The sequence below is a fragment of the Dipodomys merriami genome, unplaced genomic scaffold (assembly GCF_024711535.1).
Source record: "Dipodomys merriami isolate MVZ:Mamm:240054 unplaced genomic scaffold, mDipMer1.0.p SCAF_52, whole genome shotgun sequence".
Taxonomy (NCBI): Eukaryota; Metazoa; Chordata; class Mammalia; order Rodentia; family Heteromyidae; genus Dipodomys; species Dipodomys merriami.
In genome coordinates this window covers 9063143-9089455 of record NW_027206091.1, presented here as the reverse complement: position 1 = coordinate 9089455, position 26313 = coordinate 9063143, and the positions used below count along the sequence as shown (strand labels likewise).

Here is a 26313-nt window from a genome sequence, read left to right as displayed (position 1 = left end):
GACTCTTATCTCCAATGAACCATCAAAAACCAAAAAGCCAAAGTGGCACTGTGGCTCAAGTCGTAGAGTGCTAGCCTTGAGCGCAAAAGCTCAGGGATAGTACCCAGGCCCTGAGTTCAAAGCCCAGTACCGACACAAATTAATTAATTAAGAAGAGCCAAGGAGCAGTAGATACATAATTAGCACACTGAAGCTCTCTCTAGATCCTAGTATCTTTTGTTTGAAGAAATGAAGGATCAGAGGTAGAAAAGTCATTGAGACTCCAATTAACCAGAAAATAAAAATGCTGAGCTAGAAATAAAGCTGTGTCCCAAGTAGTAGGATACCAGCCTTGAGCAGAAAAAGTCAAGCAAGAGCCGGGTGCTGGTGACTAACTCCTGTAATCCTGGTTACCCAGGAGGCTGAGATCTGAAGATCTAGGTTCAAAGCCAGACCAGGCAGGGAAGTCCATGAGATTCTTTTTTTTTTTCTTTTGGTGGGTTGTGGGGCTTGAATTCTGGGACTGGGTGCTGTCCTTCAGCTATTCAGCTCAAGGCTCTACCACTTGAGCTACAGCACCACTTCCAGCTTTTTCTGCTCATATTGTGCTGAGGAATCAAACCCAGGGCCTCATGAATGAAAGGCAAGCACTCTACCACTGAGCCACCTTCCCAGCCCTTCCATGAAATTCTTATCCCCAATAAATTACAAAAAAAAAAAAAAAAAAAAAAAAAAGCTGGAAGTGGAGCTGTGTCTCCAGAGGTAGAGTATTAGCCTTAAGCAAAAGAAGCTCAGGGGGGCTGGGAAGGTGGCTCAGTGGTAGAGCGCTTGCCTTGCATGCATGAGGCTCTGGGTTCAATTCCTCAGCACCACATAAGCAGAAAAAGTCGGAAGTGGTGCCATGGCTCAAGTGGTAGAGCTCCAGCCTTGAGCTGAAGAGCTGAGGGACAGCGCCCAGGCCCAGCGTTCAGGCCCCATGACCGGACCTCCGCACCACCAAAAAAAAAAAAAAAAAGAAGCTCAGGGATAACACCCAGACCCTGAATTCAGGCCCCAGTGCTGGCACACACACAAAAAATCAGTAGCCAAAAGCTGGGTTGGAGGCATGACTCAAGTGGTAGGGCACTAGCCATGTACAAGGAAACTAAGCAAGGGTGGAGCATAAGAAGATATGATTTAACCAGGCACTGGTGGCTCACACCTGTAATCCTAGCTACTCAGGAGACTAAGATCTAAGGAACTTGGTTCAAAGCCAGCCTGGGAAAGGAAAGTCCACGAGACTCTTATCTCCAGTTAGCCACTTAAAATGGGAAGTGGCACTGTGGTTCAAAGTGGTACAGCACTAGCCTTGAGTGAAAGAGCTCAGAGATGGTATCCAGGCCCTTAGTTCAAGCCCTACAACTGACAAAAGAAAAAAGAAAAGGAAAGACAAAAGAAAAGAAAAGAAAAAAGTGCTGCACACATGTGCTTCTGCATTTGATCTGTTGCTGTCCCCTCGGTCATCTTGTTTCTGAAAAACTCTGTGGCACACTCCATAGGGCATTAGAAGGAGAAAGGCAAATAAGACCTTACTTTTATTTATTTATTTATTTTAAAGTTGTAACTAACTAGTAGCCAAGTGTGGTATTACTTTCCTGTAATCCCAGTCACTTGTGAGGCAGAGATTGTAGTTTTGGAGTCTGGCTTTGGGCAAAAAAATGTAAGATACTTATTTTAAGGAAACAAACCAAGCTGGGTGCTGGTGGCTCACACCTGTAATCCTAGCTACTCAGGAGGCTGAGATCTAAGGATGGCAGTTCAAAGCCAGCCTGGGCAGCAAAGTTCGTGAGACTCTTTATCTTCAATAAACCATCAGAAAATCAGTAGTGGTACTGGCCCAAGTGGTAGTGAGCTCGCCTTAAGCTAAGAAGAGCTGAGGGACAGCACCCAGGCTCAGAGTTCAAGCTCCATGACCACCACCACCATCACCAACAAAGAAAGAAAGAGAGAGGGGGGGAGGGAGAAAGGAAGGAAGGAAGGAAGGAAGGAAGGAAGGAAGGAAGGAAGGAAGAAAGAAAGAAAACCAAAAAACCAAAGCACTGAGGATGGGATTTCCCTCTGAGACCCTTAATTCAATCCTCAGTACTGAAAACAAAACAAACAAAACCCCAAACAGTGACCTTGTCCACAACCTTGACAAGATGCTGGATTCCAGGGTGTCGAGGCCACACTTGGAGACGCGCGGATGGCTGCACCAGGCTGTGCCTGGCACCGTTAGCCCCGCCTCCTCTCTGCAGCATTGCCAGCAAGCCACCGTTACCTCATGCGTCCAGAAAAAGCCACTGCGCAGCAAGCATCTGTGGTTAGCTCAAGGTCACACAGCCACCAGGTGGCTGTGTAGTACCCTGTTAATTCCCCTCCACCTTTCTCCCTGGATTACTTGTGGACCCCATTAGAGACCTGTGGCGATCCTCAGGCTGGCTTCTGACAAATGAGTCACAGCTGAGATCTCCAGGCCCCTCCCTGGCTGGCAGGTACTGAACACAGCAGTGACTTGGCTGTAAGTCTTCTCTTCTGGGTGTGGCCAGTAGTGTAGATGGCCAGACTCGAGGAAACAAACAGGAAAAGCAGCCAGGGACCCAGGGAGGAGAGCCTGAGCTCAGTTCCCAGCCCAGATGCATGCTCTTATTTCCCCCACATCTCCCCTCTTATCTCAAGGAACTCATCTGTGTGAGCTTCACTGGGCATAGAAAGGTGCCACTTAAGCCAGGCCTGAGGATCACAGGTCAAAGCCAGGCCAGGCAGGGAAGTCTGTGAGACTCTTATTTTCAATGAACGGCTCAGAAAAACCTGGAAGGGGCGTTGTGGCTCAAGTGGTAGAGCACTAGCCTTGAGCACAAAGAGGCTCAGGGACAGCACCCAGGCTGAGAGTTCAAGCCCCAGGACCAGCAAAAAAGAAAAAAGAAAGGAGCTGCTTAGCACAGTATTTTGAACCTGAGTTCAAGTCCAGCCTGAACTACAGAGCAAGTTCCAGGCTAACTTGGTCTATCCACTGAGACCCCAGCCCCTAAATAACTGGGGCTATGGCTCAGTGGACAGAATACCTGCCTAACATGTTTGAGGCCCTGGGTTCTATCCCCAGGGCTGGAAGTGATAGATAGATAGATAGATAGATAGATAGATAGATAGATAGATAGATAGAGTGGCGTCCTGATGGCTCCTACCTGTCATTCTAGCTACTCAGGAGGCTGAGATCTGAGGATCATGGTTCAAAGCCAGCCCAGGCAGGAAAATCCATGAGATTCTTATGTCCAGTGAACCACCAGAAAACTGGAAGTGGTGCTGTGGCCACAGTTATTTTTTTCTCCCCCTTTCCCTTGGTTATGTTTTACTTACGAATTTCATTTGTTCCTGTTCATATCCCTCTTGGGGCACTTTTCTCTGTGTTGTTTAAAAATATATTTTGAGGGGTTGGGAAGGTGGCTCAGTGGTAGAGCGCTTGCCTTGCATGCCTGAGGCCCTGGGTTGGATTCCTCAGCACCACATAAACAAAAAGAAAAAAGCCAGAAGTGGTGCTGTGGCTCAAGTGGTAGAGCGCTAGCCTTGAGCTGAAGAGCTGAGGGACAGAGCCCAGGCCCAGAGCTCAGGCCCCACGACCGGACGCCCAAAAGAAATATTATGAGGGTAGCATATAGAATATGAATCCACTCCCTGCATTTTGCCAATTATGGGGCGTCTTATGCAGAGTGATGCTCCAGCCCACAGGCACTCCCATCCCCTCCCCCCCTGGGGCCAACACCTGGGGTCCCCACCGCAGCCTCTCCCCCTCTCCACAGTCAGATGGGTGGGACTCAGGCAGCTCTCTCTGTGGCCCTCCCAGAAGTGGCCAGCTTGGGCCTTGCGTCCCTCTGGCTGGCCATATTGGTGTCAGAGGGCAGACATGGGGCCTCTGGGGTGTGGGGGGGTAACAATGAGAATGGGGTGTCCATTATCGAGAGGAGAGGCTGAGATCTGGGTAGGACAAAGGATCCGTGGTCAGAGGGATGGGGAAGGGCAGTCTTGGCACGCTGGGCTCTGTCCTGTTCCCCAGCAGAGGGAGCTCGAGGCAGGGAGTGGGACCCAGTGGGGCCAGCGCCCCCAGATGGTGCCCAGCTGGGGCCTTAGAAGCTGCAGAGGGGAGGGGCGGGGGGCCTCCCGAGGCCCTGCTGTCCCCTTGGGGCCTGGCCATCCAGCTTAGTGTGTGGCCCTGACTGTCCCCCCCCCCCCCCGTCTTTGTTCCTTCCGTCACCACCTCAAGGTTTACCTTCTGGATCCTTCTCTCTGCTGGCCACCTCACTTTTTCTTTTTATTTGAATTTCTCCTCTCTGCTACTCTTCCTCCAGCTGCCCTTACCCCCTGGTGTCCTCCCCAGGTCTCCACTACTCCAGTCGGGATGTCACCTCCCTGCTCTAGGCCGTGTGCTCAGCATCCTGGCTCATGGCCTCTTGCCTGTCCTTACTGGCCCAGGGAACAGATGGTGGCGTCCTGAACCCCTGATTCTCAGCCCTCAGGGGCCCTCCAGCCAGCTGGTCCTGCTGAGTGTGATGGGGGTGTGGGGGAGGGGATCCTTCCCCACCCCCCTCTCCCGGCTGTGCACCCCAGGGTTTGAATCTCTCTTGTGAGACCCAGATCTGTGACGCCCACCTACTTGAGATGCACAGTCCCGTTTATAGAGAAGCAGAATGGCCAGGAGTTTGGCTGGTGAACTGTGGTCCTAGGTTCAAAATCTGACTCAGGGAAGTTTTTACTCTGGGCCAGAGATGGCTCCCGTTCCTCTCGGAGCTTCAGTCTCCACAGCTGGAAGTTGGAAAGGAGCATGGAGGATCCAAGTGGGAAGGAGGCTGATCCAACACCTTGACTACTGTATGACCAGGGACTGAGGCTGCTATGCAAGAAGGCTCTTCTGTTTTGTTTTGTTTTCTGGTCATCCTAGGGCTTGAACTCAGGGCCTGGACTCTGTCCCTGAGCCTCTCTGTGCTCAAGGCTAGCACTCTACCACTTGAGCTACAGCACCACTTCTGGATTTTTCTGTGTATGTGGTACTGAGGAATGGAACCCAGAGCCTCATGCATGCTAGGCAAGAACTCTACCACTAAGCCACTTCTCAGCCCCTATTTTGTTTTAACTTGGATACCTTAAAAACAAAATAACAGGGCTGGGAAGGTGGTTCAGTGGTAGAGCACTTGCCTTGCATGCATGAGGCCCTGGGTTCGATTCCTCAGCACCACATAAGAAAAAAGAAAAAAGACAGAAAGTGGTGCTGTGGCTCAAGTGGTACAGTGCTTGCCTAGCATGCATCAAGCCCTGGGTTCGATTCCTCAGTACCATATAAACAGAAAAAGCTGGAAGTAGTACTGTGGCTCAGGTGGTAGAGTACAAGGCTTGAGCAAAAGAAGCTCAGAGACAGTGCCCAGGCCCTGAGTTCAAGCTCCAGGACTGGCAAAAACAAAAACAAAAAACAGAAAACCGGAAGTGGTGCTGTGCCTTGGCTGAAGAGCTGAGGGACAGCACCCAGGCTCAGAGTTCAGGCCTCACAACAGGACCCAAAAACAACAACAAAAAAAAAAAACCAAAATAACAAAATAACAAGCCAGGCGTGGGGGAATACACCTGTAATCCCAGCCCTTGTGAAACTGAGGCAGGGGGGTCAGGAGTTCAAGGCCAACCTAGGCTAGGTACTGAGACTCCTGTCTTAAAATAAAACACCCCCAAAACTGTTACATAGTGTGCTACAGAATGGTTTGGTAAATTTTTTGTTTTGTTATGTTTGGTGCTGAGGATGGAACCAAATCCAAGACTGCATACAAGCTAGGCAAGTGCTTTAGCACTTGGGTTGACTTGGGTTGAGCTATAGCCACAACCCAAAAGTCTAAAAGGACCATTTCTTCTTTAATTCTTCTTTTTTTTTTTTTTTGGCACTTGTGTGGCTTGAACTCAGGGCCTGGGCACTGTGTCTGAGCTCTTTTGCAAGTCTAGCACTCTACCACTTTGAACCACAGCTCAACTTCCAATTTTCTGTTTATTTATTTATTTAATTTTGGGTCCGGTCATGGGGCCTGAACTCTGGGCCTGGGTGCTGTCCCTCAGCTCTTCAGCTCAAGGCTGGTGCTGTACCACTTGAGCCACAGCGCCACTTCCGGCTTTTTTCTTTTTGCTTATGTGGTGCTGAGGAATCGAACACAGGGCCTCAGGCATGCAAGGCAAGCGCTCTACCACTAAGCCACCTTCCCAGCCCTCAACTTCCAATTTTCTGGTGGTTAGTTAGAGGTAAGAGTCTGCTTTTTTTTTTTTTTGTAAATCTTTTTTATTTTACCGCAATTGTAATTGTTCATCTGTTTGTGTGTGTGTGTGTGTGTGTGTGTGTGTGTGTGTGTGTGTGTGTGTGTGTACTGAGGCTTGAACTCAAGACCTTATGCTGTCCCTTAACTTTTTACTCAAGTCTAGCAAATGGAGTCATAGCTCCATATTTTGTGTGTGTGTGTGTGTGGTTAATTGGAGATAAGAGTCTCATGAGCTTTTCTAGCTGGGCTAGCTTCCAAATGTGATCCTCAGATCTTAGTCTCCTGAGTTACTAGGATTACAGGTGTGAGCCACCAGTACCCAGCAATTGTGCCTTTTAAATTTCCATCTTACAAAGTTTTGATTTGTGAAGTGCTGAATTTCTCCATGCCGATTGTGCACTAGATATGTTGGGTTTGTGGGGTACAGTTCACACCCAAATCAACTTAGGCAACATAAACTGAAAATCCCAGGGCTTGTGTAGCCACAGGGATGGCTGGATTTGTTTTCAAGTTAAGTTCTCAGGAATCTGTCCATTTTTGAACCTTGTGTTAGTCTTTGGGAGGCAGGTGGTCATGGGCCTTGAACTCAGGGCCTGGGTGCTGTCCCTGAGCTCTTCAGCTCAAGGCAAGCACTCTACCACTTGAGCCACAGTGCCACTTCTGGTTTTCTAGTGGTTTATTGGAGATAAGAGTCTCACAGACTTGTCCTGCCCAGGCTGGCTTTGAACCGTGATGCTCAGACCTCAGCCTCCTGAGTAGCTAGGATTACAGGTGTGAGCCACCAGCACCCAGCTTTCCCTGAGCTCTTTGACTCAAGGCTAGCGCTCTACCACTTGAGCCATTTCTGGTTTTCTGGTGGTTCATTGGAGACAAGAGTCTCACAGACTTTCCTGCCCAAGCTGGCTTTGAACCACAATCCTCAGATCTCAGCCAGGGTTATAGGGGTGAACCACCAGCACCAGCCCCTGTGTTAGTCTTACCAAGTTTTGCCCTTCCTGGGGGTGGGGGGAGGGTCTGCAGTAACCTTACACTCTGTCAGCTTAGGAACCCCATGGGAAACTGAGCACACACTTTCCCAGCCTGGGAGAAGAGTTTTCATTGGCTCATCTTGGGTCACATGCCTACCTTGACCCAATCAAAAACTGGGATGTTTCAAGTTTTCATTGATGAGCCCTGAGCCACATGACTAGGATTCATCTCCCCCCTCCCTCCCGGCCCCCAAGAAAGCTAGAAGTGTTTTCATTGGTCTACTTTAGGTAACTTGACCATATCTCACCCAATCATGATTGCCAGAGTAACTTTACTGTTCTGATTGGCCATGACCTAGGATGGAGCTCTAGGTTTGATTAGTTCCTCGGTGGGATTTAAGATCTTTGTAAAGGAGGGAATGGGTGTTGGCCCTCAGGCAAAGCCACAACTCTATACTACAGAACATTAGAATGAACATTTTTACTTGGAAACTCTGAGAAAACCCTGGAAACACTGGAAATCTCAGCTATTGGGAAGTTGAGGCAGAAGGATCATGAATTGGAGGCCTCGGTTACATAGCAAGACCCTGTCTCAGAAACAAAACAAGAGCCAGGTGCTAGTGGATCACACCTGTAATTGTAATTATATAGGAGACAAAGATTTGAAGATTAAACTTGGAAGCCAGCCTGGGCAGGAAAGTTTGTGAGACTCTTATCTCCATTTAACCACCAAAAAGCCAGAAGTGGAGCTGTAGTTCAAGTGGTAGAGCGCCAACGTACAACACCTAGGCCCTTAGTTCGAAGCCTAAGGCCAACCACACAAACAAAAGCAAAAACAAAAAGCCTTGACTCAGTTCTCAAGTTGTAATTTTTGGTTTATAGCCATTTTCTATAATCTGGTACCTCTTAATTTTATTATTTTGTTTTCTTCTTTAGCTTTCCTTCATCTGTTTAGAATCACATAAGTAATAGATAATCATATTCTTTTGATTAACTCACTAACCTAGAAGTCTTCAATAAAACATCTCCCTTGAACCTCTACATCCACTCAAACACCCCAATATGAACCTTAGGTTTTACTTGGTGTGCATATTTCCAGATCAGTGAAGAATATTTTTATTGTACATTTACAATCTCTTCTTATAATTGCATTATACATTCACTTCTTTGAAAAATACTTACTTTTATTAAGTAGTGTGCAAAATACATTCACTTTTAATGCTTTCATCTTATTTATCTTTCATCTTTGATTTGCACGTTTGAAAAACTACATCTTCATGGTTCAGGCATCAAAAATAATATTTAAAAAGATCCTTTGTGAAATTTTTTTCCATCAGTCTATGTTCCTTTCACAAAGTTCCCATCCCCCACCCCATCAATGCCACCTGCTATTAATTACTTGTTTACTCCCAGGCAATTTTTCATGCATGTACAATTCCCTACAAATACATATCATATGGAGGTTTCTCGATGGCTTTTTTCCTCTTCCTAGGAACTCTGCTCACCCACGCTCACGCAGATTTGGTTAACTATTTCATTCTGGCTGGGCAGTGAGGTCATTCCCAAGTTTTTCTCATTACAAACTCCATCCACTACAGTGAAATTCCTGGACACATCTTTTTTTGTGCGTGGGTGCCAGTGTGTCTGGAGCTCGTTCCTCGAAGGGGAAGTGCTGGTGCCCAGTTAAGCATCTACACATTTTGCATTTTGATTAAGACCTGCCAACTTGCTTTCCAAAGAGGCTCAACCAATTCACACCACCCATGGTGGCTGAACACTTCTATCTCCCTCCATCCCTCCATCTCTGCCAACCCTAGATACTATCCGTGTGTGTGTGTGTGTGTGTGTGTGTGTGTGTGTGTGTGTGTGTGTGTGTGTGTGTGTATTTGTTATTGCTGGTGGTGGTGGTTGTGGGGCTTGAACTCTGGGCCTGAGCACTGTTCCTAAGCTCTTCAGCTCAAGGTGAGTGCTCTATCACTTGAGTCACAGCGCCACTTGTAGTTTTCTGGTGGTTAATTAGAGATGAGTCTCAACGGAATTTCCTGTCTAGGCTGGCTTTGAACTGTGATCCTCAGATCTCAGCCTCCTGAGTAGCTAGGATTATAGGTGTGAGCCACCGATGCCTAGCCATCTTGTATATTTTTGCCAGTTAGATAGATAGAAAAGAATATCAAGCTGGGCATGCCATGGGCTCACACCTGTAATCCTAGCTACTCAGGAGACTGAGATCTGAGGATCATAGTTCAAAGCCAGCCTGGACAGGAAAGTCCAGGAGAGTCTTTTTTTTTGGGGGGGGGGTCTGGTCGTGGGGCCTGAACTCTGGGCCTGGGCGCTGTCCCTCAGCTCTTCAGCTCAAGGCTAGCGCTCTACCACTTGAGCCACAGCGCCACTTCCGGCCTTTTTCTTTTTGCTTATGTGGTGCTGAGGAATCGAACCCAGGGCCTCAGTCATGCAAGGCAAGCATTCTACCACTGAGCCACCTTCCCAACCCCAAGGAGAGTCTTATCACCAGTGAACCACCATGAAAAACAGAAATAGAGCTGTGGCTCAAGTGGTAGAGGTGTTAGCCTTGAGCAAAATTTCAAGAACAGTGCCCAGGCCCTAAGGTCAAGTCCCAGGACCAACACATACACATACACACACACACACACACACACACACACACACACGCACACACACAGACACAGTCAAGCTGGGTACTTGTAGTTCATGTCTAAATTCCTAGCTACTCAGGAGACTGAGATCTGAAAACCTCCGTTCAAAGCCAGCCCAGACAGGAAAGTCCACGAGACTTCAACTAGCAAAAAGTTGGGCTGGAAGTGTGGCTCAATGGGTAGAACCACACTATCCAACTTTTAAAATTTATTTTATCAGATACATTTTGTCCTGGGGAAGCCGTAGATTACAGTCCTTTTACCTGTCCCCACCTTATAGCTAGGACAAGTACACGCCGTCATGCCTGGCTTGCTGGATGAGATGGGCTATTGCTTTTTCTCCCAGGTGGCCTCTAACCTGAATCCTTCCAATCTCTGCCTTCCAACTAGCTGGGATTACAGGCATATGCCATCACATCTCGCTGCTTTTGCACTTTCTGCCTATGTTCAAGGTCCTCCGATGATCCAAATTACTATAGTTTTGTATTTCTTTTTGCTATATGGCAAAGTAATGTAGCCCTTTGGAAAAACTACTTCACCTCTGTGAACCTCAATTACCTTCTCTGTAAAACTGATATGATCAGCGGAGAGGGTGGCTCTGAGGATGGATAGACCATCTTAGACCTGAAGGTTAGGTAATCTTCTTTAAGTGGGTTATTTTATTTTATTTTATTATTTTTTATTTTTTTTGCTGGTCCTGGGGCTTGGATTCAGGACTTGGGCACTGTTCCTGGGCTCTACTACTTGAGGCACAGCACCACTTTGGTAGTCAATTGGAGATAAGTCTCACAGACTTTCTTGCCCGGGTTGGCTTTGAACCGCGATCCTCAGATTTCAGCTTGAGTAGCAGGGATTATAGGCGTGAGCCACCGGCTCCTGGCTGAGCAGGTGATATTTGAGTTGAAGTCTGACTGGCCAGGATAAATGTGCCTGGCAGAGGAACAGCAAAGCAGAACCCGGAGTCAGGGACTGGCTCAGACTGCTGCGGTATCATACGATACCCCTCACTGTGGCTGGTCAGCACGGATCTCACTGTGGCCTCGGTTCCCATCGGAAGGGAACTGGGGAGCCACAGCAGGCTGGCAAGGACGGGCACAGCATAGTGACGCTGCCCCTGTCCCCACAGTCTATGCAATCTCAGGTGGAAGAATGGTACCGAGAGGTGGGGGAGTTGCAGGCGCAGACGGCCTCGCTGCCGCTGGAGCCGGCGAGCAAGGAGCTGGTGGGCGAGCGGCAAAACGCGGTGGGCGAGCGCCTGGTGCGGCTGCTGGAGCCGCTGCAGGAGCGCCGCCGCCTGCTGCTTGCCTCAAAGGAGCTTCACCAAGTGGCCCACGATCTGGATGATGAGCTGGTGAGAAGAGGAGGGAGGGAATGGGGGCGGGGAGTGTGAGAGGGGGAGGGGGGGAGAGCTGGGTGGTGGCCATGACAGGTCCAGGCTGACAGCCCTTCACCCCCTCCCCCCTGTTCCTGCCACTCACTGAATTATTCATGAAGGCATTTATTTATCCACTCATCCATTCTTTATTCTGTTTTATCTACTTCCGGTGCATTCTCTCCTCTATTCATTTCCTCCTTCAACCACTCCACTCCTAAGTTTGCTCATTCATTTACTGGAGCAAGAATTTGCTGGCCCACTCCATCACTCTAGGTTCAGCCCTGTGTTTAGAATCTATCCTGGTCAGCAGGATGACTGCCCACAGACAATTCAGCGTCTAAAGGGAAGCCGGGCGCTGGTGGCTCACGCCTATAATCCTAGCTACTTAGATGGTTGAGATCTGAGGATCATGGTTCAAAGCCTTCCTGGGCAGGAAAGTCTGTGAGACTCTTATCTCTAATAAACCATTAGAAAACAGGAAGTAGTGCTGTAGCTCCAGTGGTAGAGTGCTTGCCTTGAGCTGAAGAGCGCAGGGACAGTGCCCAAGCCCAGAGTTCAAGCCCCACAACCGACAGAAAAAAAAGGTGGGAGGGGGGACACAGATTTGCGATCACTGGGCCCACTTATGGCAAAAGTTCAAAGTTATGGAGGGCTGTCTGAGGACTTAAGCCTCTGAGGTCAAGGAAATCCAGGAGTGAGAAGAATGGGCAGGGAATTTCAGGAAGCAAAACCTCCATGCAGCATGTGCAAAGGTCCTGGGCTAAGCAGAATCTGCCAAAGTACAGACATCAAGACCAAGTGTCAATGCAGGCAGCTCAAGGCAAGTCATGGCTCTTAGGCAAAGGACCTTGAATACTGTGGCAGAGGGCTCGAAGGATTCTTGGGCTGTAGGCACTCTTGGAGATAGTCTCTTTGACCTGGCTCTCTGTGTCCTTCCCAGGCTTGGGTTCAGGAACGGCTGCCTCTGGCCATGCTGACTGAGCGAGGGGATGGTTTGCAGGCTGTCCAGCAGTACATCAAAAAGAACCAGGTGAGCGGAGCCCATTGACACACAGGGAGAAACAGCTCAAGGGGGTAAGTAAGGGAAAGACAGACAGACAGATGGGCACCACAAATTTTTCTTAGATTTTTTTTCTTAATTGCTCTGTGTATGTACACAGGTGTGCACTGGGGCTGGGGCTTGAACTCCCTCTCACTTGGCTTTTTTCCATTCAGGACTGCCACTCTACCACTTATGCTACTTTTTAAAAACTGACTCTAAAGGTGATGTGCAGAGGGGCGATTCACAGATCCCAGCCTCCCTAGTAGCTGGGATTACAGGCGTGAGCCACTGCCATCCAGCCTTAAAGCCACTTCTTTTGTATTTTGATGAAATACTATGGCCAGTGGTTCATCCTTGTCCTAGATGATGCGTGGTTTGTTTGTTTGTTTGTTTTGCTTGTTAGGGTTTTTGTTTTGTTTTGTTTTCTGAGAACAAGCTGGCCTCCAACTTGTGGTCCTCCTGCTAGCAGCCTCTTGAATGCCACGATTAAAGGCATGGGGTTTATGAGTGATCGAGTACTGGCAAAATGGTAGCTAGCCCGTGGTCAGTGATGGGTGGGTGTCACTCAGTGGATCCTGCTTCTCGGGGTCTCGGGAGGCCCCCCTCTATTCGGATCTCCCCCCTCTGCAGAGCCTGCGTCGCGAGATCCAGGCGCATGGGCCGCGTCTGGAGGAGGTGCTGGAGCGCGCAGGCGCCCTGGCCTCGCTGCGCAGCCCCGAGGCCGAGGCCGTGCGCCGGGGCCAGGAGCAACTGCAGAGCGCCTGGGGCGGGCTGCGGGAAGCGGCCGAGAGACGGCAGCAGTCGCTGGACGCCGCCTTCCAGGTGGAGCAGTACTACTTCGACGTGGCCGAGGTGGAGGCGTGGCTGGGGGAGCAGGAGCTGCTCATGATGAGTGAGGACAAGGGCAAGGTGCGCCCGGGCTGGGGGCCGCGGGGGGTCCGGGGGCGCCGCAGCCGGGGGCCCGGCCGCTGCCGCCTCATGGCAGGCGCCCTGTGTCCCTCCCTCCCTTCGCCACCCCCCCCCCCCAGGATGAACAGAGCACCCTGCAGCTGCTCAAGAAGCACCTGCAGCTGGAGCAGGGCGTGGAGAACTACGAGGAAAGCATCGCGCAGCTCTCGCGCCAGTGCCGGGCGCTGCTGGAGATGGGGCATCCGGACAGGTGGGCGGCTGAGGGGGCGGGGCAACGAGGGGCGGGGCAACGAGGGGGCGGGCCGGTTCCCAGGAGAGGGGCCAATAGGAACCGAGGCTTCACTGTTAAAGGGACCAATAGAAACTGAGGCTTCGCTGTTAAAGGGGCCAATAGGAGCCGAAGCTCCTCTGTTAAACGGACCAATAGGAACCAGGCTTCGCTGTTAAAGGGGTCAATAGGAGCCGAGGCTTCACTGTTAAAGGAACTAACAGGAACCGAGGCTTTGCTGTCGGAGGTTGGGGCACGACTGGGATTGGATGTTGGAGTGGGATGGGGTCCTCATGGTCGTGTACTGGAGCCCTTGGATTAATGGCTGGATACAGAATTGTTGCCACCATGGGACCAGGAACAACTGGGAGGAGGGTCGTTGGATATCAAGGAGTGAATTAGGGAAGCCATGGCCAAGACAGGCTGTGTTGGGAGGACAGAAAAACCTGGGGTGTGGAGATGGGTATGGAGGCCAAGGCTTGAGGCCTCCTGATTTGGTTGGGTGGTGTCACTTCACTGGGCCTCTGGGAAACCTGGCCCTGGGGTGGGATCTGTTAGGGGGCACACTTGATATAGACATTGGGAACTGGGCACTTGTGGCTCATAGCTGTAATCCTGACTGAACAGAAGAGTGAGATCTGAGTGTTGCAGTTCAAAGTCAGCTAGGGCAGGAAAGTTTGTGAAATTCATTTCCAACTATCTAGCAAATCTGTAAGTGAAGGTATAGTTTAAGTGGCAGAGCACTAGTCTTGAAGAGAAAAAGCAGCTAAGGGACACTGACCAGGCCTTGAGTTCAAGCCCCAGGGCTGACACAAAAAGAAAGGGAGAGAGAGAGAGAGAGAGAGAGAGAGAGAGAGAGAGAGAGAGAGAGAGAGAGAGAGGAGGAAGGAAGGAAGGAAAGAAAGAAGGAAGGAAGGGTTGATGATCACTGCAAAAGGAATTAGATGATTGTGACTTAAGTGGTAGAGTGCCAAGAAAGCTTAAGGTCCAGAGTTCAATTCCCTAGTACTGTGAAAGAAAGAAAGAAAGAAAGAAAGAAAGAAAGAAAGAAAGAAAGAAAGGAAGGAAGGAAGGAAGGAAGGAAGGAAGGAAGAAAGAAAGAAAGAAAGAAAGAAAGGAAGAAAGGAAGGAAAGAAAGGAAAGAAAGAAAGAGGTCAGACCCAAAGAGTGAGCAAGGGGCTGGGAATGTGGCTTAGTGGTAGAGTGCTTGCCCATCATGCATGAAGCCCTGGGTTCGATTTCTCAGTACCACATAAACAGAAAATCATGGCTCAAGTGGTAGAGTGCTAGTCTTGAGCAAAAGAAGCTCAGGGACGGTGCCCAGGCCCTGAGTTCAAGTCCCAGGAATGGTCACACACACACAAAAAAGTGAGCAACCCTCACAGCAAAAACCAATAGAAATTGGGGGCTGGGTAGGTGGCTCAGTGGTAGAGCACTTGCCTTGCATGCCTGAGGTCCTGAGTTCGATTCCTCAGCACCACATAAGGAAAAAGCTGGAAGTGGCGCTGTGGCTCAAGTGGTAGAGTGCTAGCCTTGAGCTGAAGAGCTGAGGGACAGTGCCCAGGCCCAGAGTTCAGGCCCCATGACCGGACCAAAAAAAAAAAAAAGAAAGAAATTGATCAGGAAGGGCTAACAGCATAGCTTAGTGGTGGATAGTTTGTAAAGTGATTGAGTTCCCTGGTTCCTGGCCAGAGAAGGGGCCAGGTGTAAAAGAAACTGGGTGAGTCTGGATTGGGGTCAAGCTTGGATGTAAACACTTTCCCCAAGTGCTGAGATCCAGTGCAATGGGCTGAATCTGAGACTTGCAGAACACAGTGGGGGACATGACCCTTGCCTGGCAATGCAGGGGAACAGCCTTGCTGTCAGAAGAGGAGATTCCAGGGTGGGAAGCCTCAAGGGGCTCTTTTCCTGCCCCTCCTTTCCCTCATCAGTGAGCAGATAAGCCGGCGTCAGTCTCAGGTGGATCGTCTGTACGTGTCACTCAAGGAGCTGGGCGAGGAGCGAAGGGTGAGCCTGGAGCAGCAATACTGGCTGTACCAGCTCAGCCGTCAGGTGGATGAGCTGGAGCATTGGATTGCAGAGAAGGAGGTAGTAGCTGGCTCACCTGAGCTTGGCCAGGACTTCGAGCATGTCTCGGTGAGCATCATGGGGAATTGCATGGGTATACATCAGGAGCAGTTACTGAGTATGCTAGTAAGGCTTTCTGGGTCTCAGTTTCCCTATTCAATATCATGGGGATAGCAGAAGCACTCCTAGCTCTATTATGAGACAAATTAACACAATGCAAAGCACTTAAAACTATATGTGAGACTGGGCACTGGTGGCTCACACCTGTTATTCCAACTATTCAGGAGGCTGAGATCTGAGGATCACAGTTCAAAGCCAGTGAGGGCAGGAAAAATCCATGAGACTTTTATCTCCAGTTAACCAGCAAAAAGTTGGAAGTGGAGCTGTGGTTCAAGTAGTAGATGCTAGCCTTGAGCAAGAAAAGCTCAGGTACAGCACCCAGGCCCTGAGTTCAAGTCCTAGTCCTGGTATAACACATTTTCATTTATTTATTTATTTATTTATTTTATTATTTAATTTATTTATTGCCAGTCCTGGGGCTTGAGCTCAGGACCTGTGCATGGTCCCTGAGCTTCTTTTGCTCAAGGTTAGCACTCTACACTTGAGCCACAACACCACTTCCAGCTTTTTCTGTTTATGTGACACTGTTGCTATGGTACTAAGGAATTGAACCCAGGGCCTCATGTTTGCAAGGCAAGCACTCTACCACTAAGCCACATTCCCAGCCCCACAACACATTGTAAAAGGCTGAAGATGTAGCTCAGTGGTAAACACTTGCCTGACATGCGCAAGATCCTATGCTGAATTCCCAGCATCTGACAAAGTACAACTGTGCATAGCACATACTCAATACGCAGCACAGTGTAAATTATTAATACTCTATTATTATATGATTCTATTATTGCTACAGATTGTTTAAGAAGTGTTAGATGTTATTTCTATTTTACCGGTTTATTGTTATGACTGTATCTGACATAAGGGAGCAGGTTGGAAGGGCTGGGGGTGCAGAACTTTTGCCCACCTTGATGCTGTGCACCCCCACACACCCACACCCACACCCACACCATGGCCTTGTGGCAGGTGCTGCAGGAGAAATTCTCAGAGTTCGCCAGTGAGACAGGCACAGCCGGCAGGGAGCGGCTGGCAGCCGTGAACCAGATGGTGGATGAGCTGATCGAGTGCGGGCATACGGCAGCAGCCACCATGGCCGAGTGGAAAGATGGGCTGAACGAGGCCTGGGCCGAGCTGCTGGAGCTCATGGGCACGCGTGCCCAGCTGCTGGCTGCCTCCCGGGAGCTACACAAGTTCTTCAGCGATGCCAGAGAGCTTCAAGGACAGATCGAGGAGAAGCGGAGGCGGCTGCCCCGCCTGACCGCTCCGCCGGAGCCGAGACCCAGTGCCAGCTCCATGCAGAGGACCCTGCGAGCCTTCGAGCACGACTTGCAGCTCCTCGTGTCTCAGGTGGGCGCCAAAGGTGCCAAGTGGAAGGGGCCTGGACAGCAGGGCCAAGCGAAGTGGGCCTGAGCCAGAGGGGAGGAGGAAGGGGCGGGACCTGGGCCACGGGGGCGGGGACTGAGGGTGGGGCCTGGGCCACAGGGCGGGGCGGGGGCGGGGCCTGGACTGCAGGGAAGGGGTGGGGCATGGCCTGAATCATACGGATTGGTGGAGAGGCCTTAGCCATGGGGGGAGGGGCGTGACCTGTGCCGCAAGGGGGCGTGGCCTGGACAACGGAGACGAGGAGTAAGGGCATGGCTTTGGACCACAGGGGAGGTATGGGGCGGAGCCTGGGCCTCAGGGGAGGGGGTTGAGGGCGGAGCCTGGGCCACAGGGGCCGAGAGAGAGCAGAGCCTGTGGCAGGTGGAGGGCTGGCCCCCCGACCTGGCATGCCCCTCAGGTGCGGCAGCTGCAGGAGGGCGCAGCCCAGCTGCGCACCGTGTATGCGGGCGAGCACGCAGAGGCCATCGCCAGCCGGGAGCAGGAGGTGCTGCAGGGCTGGAAGGAGCTGCTGGCTGCCTGCGAGGATGCCCGGCTGCACGTGAGCTCCACGGCCGACGCCCTGCGCTTCCACAGCCAGGCCCGGGACCTGCTGTCTTGGATGGACGGCATCGCCAGCCAGATCGGAGCAGCTGACAAACCCAGGTTGCCCTTCATCCCACTTGGGGCTTCCTAGATGCTTCTAGCATCCTTCCCCAGCCATCCCCAGCCTATGTCCAGTCACCTTCCTGTAGCAAAGAGCTGATATCCGGGCACAACCTGTGTGTGCCAGACTTGTCAAGATTCCTGTCAGGCCTAGCATTGGGTCAGATGGTTACCCAGGAGACCTAAGAACCACATGCTTCTAACTAGTGGCCTGTCCTGTCTGCCAGGGAGGCTGAGGCCAAGTCCAGGAGTGTGCACTAGAAGATAAGGACCTGAAGGGCAAGGTCACGTGGCATTGTTCTTGTGATTATGGGCCTTGAGCCTTCTTTACTCAGCAAAGATTGTTTTTATTTTATGTATTTATGTATATATTTATTTATTTGCCAGTCCTGGGGCTTGAACTCAGGGCCCAGGCACTGTTTCTGAGCTTCTTTTGCTCAAGGCAAGTGGTCTATCACTTGAGCCACAGTGCCACTTCTTGCTTTTTCTGTTTATATGGCACTGAAGAATCAAACCCCACTCTACCACTTAGCCACGTTTCCAGCCCAGATTTTTTATATTTTTGTGCCAATCCTGTGCCAGGCCTCAGGGTCTGGGCGTGCTGTTTCTTAGCTTTTTCACTCAAGGCTGGCACTCTACCCCTTGAGCAACAACCACTTGGGCTATTGCTGGTTAAGTGATGGGAGCCTCAGGGACTTTCCTGTCTAGGCTGGCCTCAAACCTCAATCCTCAGATTTCAGCCTTGTGAGTAGCTAGGATTACCCCACAGCGAAGATTTATAGATTTGATGTTGGGCCTTTCATATGCCAGCTCATGTGCTACTCTGAGCTGCTAGAAAATATTTACTGAATGCTTGTTGGGGTCTGGATGGTGAACAGGCTGAGCTCTTGCCCCAAGGCTGCTTACATTCTGAGAGGGAAGACTAAACTACTCTCCCCCAAATATTAGTTCATAGAGTGAAACATTGCAATGAAGAAAAATAAAGCCAGGTGCTGGTATTTTTTTCTTACACCTTTTTATATTTTATTATCATTATATAGTTATACAGAGAACTTACGGATGGTAGGGGAAAAACAAAGGAGGAGGTAACAATGCTTGATAGGAAATGTACTCATTACCTTGCTCATGTAATTGTAACCCCTCTGTGTGTTATTTTTTATTAAGTTTTTGTGAAAATACTGTACAGAGAGGTTACAATTACATGAGCAAGGTAATGAGTACATTTCTTATCAAGCATTGTTGTTGCCTCCTCCTTTGTTTTTCCCTTACCATCCCTGCCCTCCCATCTCCATGACTACATTGCTCTCCCTGCCCCCCCCACAGATGCTGGTATTATACCTATATCCTAGCTGAGATCTAAGGACTGAGATTCAAAACCAGCCCAGGCAAAATGTGTGAAATTCTTCCTTACAATTAATCACAAAAAAAGCCAGAAGTGGAGCTGTGGCTCAAGTGGTTGAACACCAACTTTGAATGAAAAAACAAAAACAACATAAACAAGTGTGTGAGCCTTTGACCTCAAGCCCTAGTACCAAGACACAACACACACACACACGCAAGCACACACACACACACACACACCTCTCCTTGAATTAGTGAAGATGCTTCAGACCCAACTTGGTCATAGGAGGAGGTGTGAGAAGCTGAGAAGAATCCATTTCAGGGATTTGGGCTCATTAGCACCTGCCTATGGGGGACAGGCAGAGGCAGGGCAGCTGCCTGTGGCTCAGGTCCCCGCCCACCATCCACTGCAGAGATGTGTCTTCTGTGGAGGTGCTTATGAACTACCACCAGGGCCTGAAGACGGAGCTGGAAGCACGGGTGCCTGAGCTGACGGCCTGCCAGGAGCTGGGGCGCTCTCTCCTGCTCAACAAGAGTCCCATGGCTGATGAGGTAGGAAGGGGTGGGAGTGGAGGGTTCTCCTCTGCCCCTCTCATTGGCTCAGGAGTTACCCCTGATGTTCTCCCACCCAATCATTGATCTCAGATCCAGGCTCAGCTAGACAAACTGGGAAGTAGGAAGGAAGAAGTGTCGGACAAGTGGGACCGCCATTGGGAGTGGCTTCAGCAGAGTGAGTGGAGACCTGCACACGTGTGTTTCAAGGACACAGATACTTCATGGCTGACCGAGGTTCCAGGGATGACACGGACATATTGCATCCAACCCATAGGTCCCAAGAAACAAATCTAAGGGCCTGGGAGAGTGAATATGAGGGCTCCCTTACTATTGAATCTGGTTGGTATTGAACTACAGGAGAGAGCCTGGAACAGGTGGCTGAGATCTGAGGATCATGGTTCAAAGCCAGACCAAGTAGCAAAGTCTACTTTCAATAAACTAGTCAAAAAGAGGGTGAGGGGAAGGCTGGATGCGGGCACTGGTGGCTCACGCCTGTCATCCTAGCTGCTCAGGAGACTGAGATCTGAGGATTGCCTTTCAAAGCCTGGGTAGGAAACTCCATGAGACTATTTATTTACTTATTTTTTGTTGGTTGTGGGCCTTGAACTCTGGGCCTGAGCTCTGTCCCTCAGCTCTTCAGCTCAAGGCTAGCGCTCTACCACTTGAGCTACAGTGCCACTTCTGGTTTTCTGGTGGTTTATTGGAGATAACAGTTTCATGGACTTTCCTGCCTGGGCTGGCTTTGAACCACGATCCTCAGATCTCAGCCTCCTGAGTAGCTAGGATTACAGGTGTGAGCTACCGGTGCTCAGCATCCTTATGTCAGTTAACCACCAGAAAAATGGTAGTGGCTCTGTGGCTTAAAGTGGTAGACCACTAAAAGGGCTTAGGGACAGCACCTAGGCCCATGACTAACCAAAAAACAACAACCAGAAGTGGAGCTGTGGCTCAAGTAGTACAGTGCTAGCCTTGAGCACAAAAGCTCAGGGACAGTGCCCAGGTCCTGGGTTCAAGACCCAGGACTTGGTTCAAAAGCCAGGCACCAGTGGCTCACACCTGTAATCCTAGCTACTCAGGAGCCTAGATCTGAGGATTGTGGTTCAAAGCCATCTTGAACAGGAAACTCTGTGAGACTTTTTTTTTTTTTTGGGTCCGGTCGTGGGGCTTGAACTCTGGGCCTGGGCGCTGTCCCTCAGCTCTTCAGCTCAAGGCTAGCGCTCTACCACTTGAGCCACAGCGTCACTTCCGGCTTTTTTCTTTTTGCTTCCGGCTTTTTTCTTTGTGGTGCTGAGGAATCGAACCCAGGGCCTCAGGCTTGCAAGGCAAGCACTCTACCACTGAGCCACCTTCCCAGCCCATCTGTGAGACTCTTATCTCCAATAAACCACTCAGTAAACCATTAGTGGTGCTGTGGCTCAAGTGGTAGAGTGCTAGAGTGCTAGCCTTGAACTGAAAGGCTGAGGGACAGCGCCCAGGCCCAGAGTTCAAGCCCCACGACCGACAAAAAAAAAAAAAAAATAGAGGAGATAGCTCTAGGTTGACTCTGCTGTACAGTCAGCGTGTCTGGGCCAGGGATGGGTGGTGAAGCAAAAGAGGGATTAGATGTCCCCCCAACGGCTTTCCCTGCATGCCTGCCCCCAGTGCTGGAAGTACACCAGTTTGCCCAGGAGGCGGTGGTGGCTGATGCCTGGCTGACAGCTCAGGAGCCCCTCCTGCAGAGCCGGGAGCTGGGCAGCAGCGTGGACGAGGTGGAGCAGCTCATCCGGCGACATGAAGCCTTCCGCAAAGCAGCCGCAGCGTGGGAAGAGAGATTCAGCTCTCTACGGCGCCTGACCACGGTCAGCACCCCAGACTCTGCCTCCCACCTGGACTTGGGGGCCTTGGTCCTGTGTTGAGAGTGGAGACAGATGCTTACTGGGCAATCAGCAGGTGTGAAGGGGGCAGGAACAGACTGGCACTAGGAAGAGCCAGAGGGTATAGGATACAGGGAGCCTGGATGGCAGAGGCCCAGAGGGCCAGGAGAATCTTGATCTGGTTGGAAGAATGAGGTGAAGAGACCATTTATAACTTACAGTCTGGGGGCTGGGAATGTGGCTTAGTGGTAGAGTGCTTGCCTAGCATGCATGAAGCCCTGGGTTCAATTCCTCAGTACCACATACACAAAAAAAGCTGGAGGTGGCGCTGTAGCTCCAGTGGTAGAGCGCTAGCCTTGAGCTTTGAAACAAAGCTCTGGGACAGTGACCAGGCCCTGAGTTCAAGCCCCAGGATTGGCAAATAATAATAATAATAATAATAATAATAATAGTAATAGTTGGAATATTAAAGAAAGTCTGAGTTGGGATATTAAGGAATTAGTGTAGAGGGAGGTCAGAAAGGCACCTGTAAAATAATCACAGCTACTCTGGAAATTGAGCTCTGGAGGCTCTTGAGTGAGCTCAATTTCCAGAGCTCAATTTCCAGGCCAACCCAAACAAAAAGCTAGTGAGACCCCTATCAACAAATAACAGGAAGTGGGTGGGGAGACCAAAAAAACAAAACAAAACAAAACCAAAGCCTGTAATACCCTGTCTGAAAAATCACTAACGCAAAAAAGGACTGAGCTCAAGAACCTGCCCTGACCAGTTCAAGGCCCCGAGTTCCAACCCCAGTGCCATTAAAAATAAAGATTTGGCCTTCGTTTTCTTGAAGAATAGGCATTCATTAAGCAACTGGTAGAGAATAATAACGCAGGGCCTGGAATCCTTGCTCCTACAAAGCTGAATGTCCAGGCAGAACCGCCCCTCCAACTGACCCCTCTACCCCCACCCCTTCTTGACTCCAGATCGAGAAACTGAAGGCCGAACAGAGCAAGCAACCACCCACCCCTCTGCTGGGGCGCAAGTTCTTTGGGGATCCCACGGAACTGGCAGCCAAAGCAGCCCCTCTGCTGCGACCAGGGGGCTACGACAGAGGCTTGGAGCCCCTGGCCCGAAGGGCCTCGGACACGCTGTCGGCCGAGGTGCGGACCCGGGTGGGGTACGTGCGCCAAGAGCTCAAGCCCGAGCGCCTGCAGCCGCGCATCGACCGGCTGCCCGAGGCCCCGGCCAGGGCGGAGCCCGTGTCCCCGCCGGCCGCGCCCTCGGACACGGTGGACGCGCCAGTGTCCCCCATCACGGTGGTGGAGCAGGTCCGGCCTCGGCCCGAGCGCCAGGAAGCAGCAGATCGCGCCCCCGAGGAGCTGCCCCGGAGGCGGCGGCCTGAACGCCAAGAGTCGGCCGATCAACCCGAGGAGACTTCCCGGAGGCGGCGGTCGGAACGGCAGGAGTCTGTGGAGCACGAGGCGGCGCACAGCCTGACGCTGGGCCGCTACGAGCAAATGGAGAGGCGAAGAGAGCGGCGGGAACGGCGGCTGGAGAGGCAGGAATCCAGCGAACAGGAGACGCCCACCAGAGGAGAACTGGTCAAGGGGTGAGGCCTCCCAGCGATCGGGAAGGGTGCGGGGAAGCCAGACCTCCCCGAACCCCAAAGGCCCCCAAGAGTCAGTAAGGAACCCCAAGGAGCAAGGTGGCATCCTGGGTCCCGCCAGAGGTGGATGGGCCTATGGTTCACATGGGCAGCCTGCTTGATTGATTGGAGGAAGAGCAGAGACCAAATCTATCCTAGCTCTGCCTCCAGGAAGCTCAGAATCTGGGGGGAGAAGTCCCTGAGGGGTGACAGACTTGTCACCAATCAATGATAGGGCTGGGATGAGGATCCCAGTGGAAGGGAACTCAGGGGAGGGGTATAGAAAGGTGACAGTGGGTTGGAACACTTGGAGATGGCAACTTGCTTTTTTTTTTTTTTTAATCCTGAGACTGGTTAAAATTCAAAGGGGGAGCTGGGCACTGGTGGCTCACTCCTAGACTCCTGGCTACTCAGGAGGCTGAGATCTGAGGATCATCGTTCAAAGCCAGCCTGGGCAGGAAAGCCTGTGAGATTTTTTTTTTTTCTTGTCGGTCGTGGGGCTTGAACTCTGGACCTGGGTGCTGTCCCTCAGCTCTTCAGCTCAAGGCAAGCGCTCTCCCACGTGAGCCACAGCACCACTTCCAGTTTTCTGGTGGTTTATTGGAGATAGGAGTCTCACAGACCTTCCTGCTCAGGCTGGCTTTGAACAATGATCCTCAGATCTCAGCCTCCTGAGTAGCTAGGATGATGGGCGTGAGCCATGACTGGCCGCCTGTCGGATTTTTAAAAATCTCTAACTTCCCAGCCCAAAGCAGGCAGTGGAGAGATGGTTCAAATGGTAGTATGCCAACATTGAGCAAAAAAACTAAGGGACTATACCCAGACTATGAGTTTTCACAGCCTTAAGTACTGGCGTGCGTGTGCAGGCATGCACGCGCACACACACACACAATCTACAAGAGATACTGGTGCCATGGCTCCTCTGAGTTTTAACCTCAGTACTGTCAAATCTTAAAGGGAAGAGAGGCTTTGTATTGGGCATTGGTATTTTCACACATCTGTGGAGACAGTGAACAGTGGACAGGCACTGGTGTTTTAGGCTAACAGACAGAAGCCCCTCTCTCTAGTCAGGCATGCCAGGCTCTGATAAAAACGCACTCCTGCTCCATTGAATCTTTTTGTCCCTCCTCCCTCAGGAAGGCCACCCTGGCTGACATTGTGGAACAGCTGCAGGAGAAAGAGGCAGGCCCGGGGCTCCCAGCTGCAGTGGTAAGTTGACCAATGGCTGGCTGTGGGGGACTATGAAGACCCCTCTCCTTAGAGCAGGACCAAGGATCTCAGAAACAGTGATCAGTGTCCATCTCTGTACCTGCACCTGCACAGCCAATGTGGAACTCTTTTTTTATTTTTTGGCCTGTCTTGGGGCTTGAACTCAGGGACTGAACACCAACCCTGAGCCTCTTTGTGCTCTAGCACGATCCACAGCGCCACTTTCAGCTTTTTCTGAGCAGTTTATTGGAGATAACAGTCTCACGGACTTTCCTGCTTAGGCTGGCTTCAAACTGTGATCCTCAGATTTCATCTTTGAGTTGCTACGATTACAGGTGTGGGCAGCACTCAGCTTCAACATGGAACTCTTAGGACACCGAGAGGCGCCCTACAATCTGAAAAATTCTCCCTTAGGCCTGGTGTTGATGGCTTACACCTGTAATCCTAGCTACTCAGGAAGTTGAGATCTGAGGATCGCCATCCAAAGCCAGCCCAGGCAGGAAAGTCTGTGAGACTCATCTTCAATTCACCACCAGAAAACCAGAAGTGGCACTATGGCTCAAAAGTGGTAGAGCATTAGCCTCAAGTGAAAAAAGCTCAGTGACAGTGTCTAGGCCTGAGTTCAAGCCCCACAAATGACAAAAGAAAAATCCTTAGAAAGGTGGAATCTCTGGCTGGGAATGTGGCTTAGTGGTAGAGTGCTTGCTTGCCTAACATGCATGAAGCCCTGGGTTCATTCCTCAGTACCACATACACAGAAAAAGCCACAAGTGTTGCTGTGGCTCAAGTGGTAGAGTGCTAGCCTTGGGCAAAAGAAGCTAAGTGACCAGTGCCAGGTCCTGAGTTCAAGCCCCAGGACTTGCAACACACACACACACACACCAACACACACACACACACACACACACACACACACACACACATAGGTAGAACCTCTAACCTAAGAGATCATCCCCTCCCCAATCCTTACCCTTCACCCTACACACATAATTAGGCTCATGTCCTGGACTCCCTATTTCTTCAGCCTGTGGGGACCCAAATTTCCTCATGGACAGCCACAAAAAAGAGAAGACACCCCTAGATTTCCCTTTACACCCGACCTATAGGTCCAGCCCCCTTTTCTTCCCACATTTGGGCAGGATTCCTGGCAGACTCACACCCAAGATCTAAAGGAGCCCCCAAAGAGTTAACCAACCAGTCCCGAGTTCCTTCCATGCTAGCCTCCAAGGCAGAGGATGAGCCCTGCAGAGGGATGGGACCCAGACCCAGGGCACCTCCAGACAGATAACCTCCATGCCCTTCCCTTCATTCACACAGCCATCGCTGCCCCAGCCTCGCGAGCTTCCCCCCGGCCGCCTGCCTAATGGGCTTGAGCCGCCCGAACGGACACCTAGGCCGGATCGGCCGCGGGCTCGGGACCGGCCCAAGCCCCGACGGCGGCCGAGGCCCAGAGAGGGTGGCGAGGGCGGGGGAAGCAGGCGCTCACGCTCCGCCCCGGCCCAGGGAGGCTCCGCCCCCGCGCCTCCGCCCCCGCCCACTCACACGGTGCAGCACGAGGGCTTCCTGTTGCGCAAGCGCGAGCTGGACGCCAACCGCAAGTCATCCAATCGGTGAGCATGTGGGCGGGCTTTCGAAGGCGGAGCCTCCAGGCTCACAATGTCCAATCAGTGAATAGCAAAGCATGTGAGAGGCGGGACTCAACTTCTAGGTAGCGAAAGCTATGAATGGGAGAGGGTCTAGTTCGTGGCTGAGTGGACGGAGATGGGTTGGGACCTTGACAAAAATGTCCTGAAGCCGGGCACTGGTGGCTCACGCCTGTCATCCTAGCTGCTCGGGAGGCTGAGATGTGAGGATCGCGGTTCAAAGCTACAGACTATGGTTAAGGAGCAAGCCAGAGGTGGAGTCTTGTCACGAGGGTTCCAGTGACATATGAGGTAGAGGCTCAAGATGTCATACACCATCTGGGAGTCTTGAGGAGGCATGCCTGTCTCAGTCACTCAGGAGGCTGAGATCCGAGGATCAAGA

General features: G+C 51.1%; 1 protein-coding gene across 2 annotated transcripts in view; it reads left to right on the top strand.

Annotated features, from left to right (window-relative positions):
- LOC138811212 (spectrin beta chain, non-erythrocytic 4-like) overlaps nt 1–26313 on the top strand; it is a 60475-nt gene that overhangs the window by 31317 nt on the left and 2845 nt on the right. For both annotated transcript variants that reach the window (XM_069998892.1, XM_069998893.1), the window contains 13 exons: nt 11027–11251; nt 12216–12305; nt 12948–13226; nt 13346–13476; nt 15426–15630; nt 16642–17022; nt 17456–17700; nt 19455–19593; nt 19687–19771; nt 21238–21434; nt 22418–23043; nt 24216–24288; nt 25606–25898. In XM_069998892.1, coding sequence (XP_069854993.1) covers nt 11027–11251; nt 12216–12305; nt 12948–13226; nt 13346–13476; nt 15426–15630; nt 16642–17022; nt 17456–17700; nt 19455–19593; nt 19687–19771; nt 21238–21434; nt 22418–23043; nt 24216–24288; nt 25606–25898 — 2969 coding nt within the window. The remainder of the gene's footprint in view (nt 1–11026; nt 11252–12215; nt 12306–12947; nt 13227–13345; nt 13477–15425; nt 15631–16641; nt 17023–17455; nt 17701–19454; nt 19594–19686; nt 19772–21237; nt 21435–22417; nt 23044–24215; nt 24289–25605; nt 25899–26313) is intronic.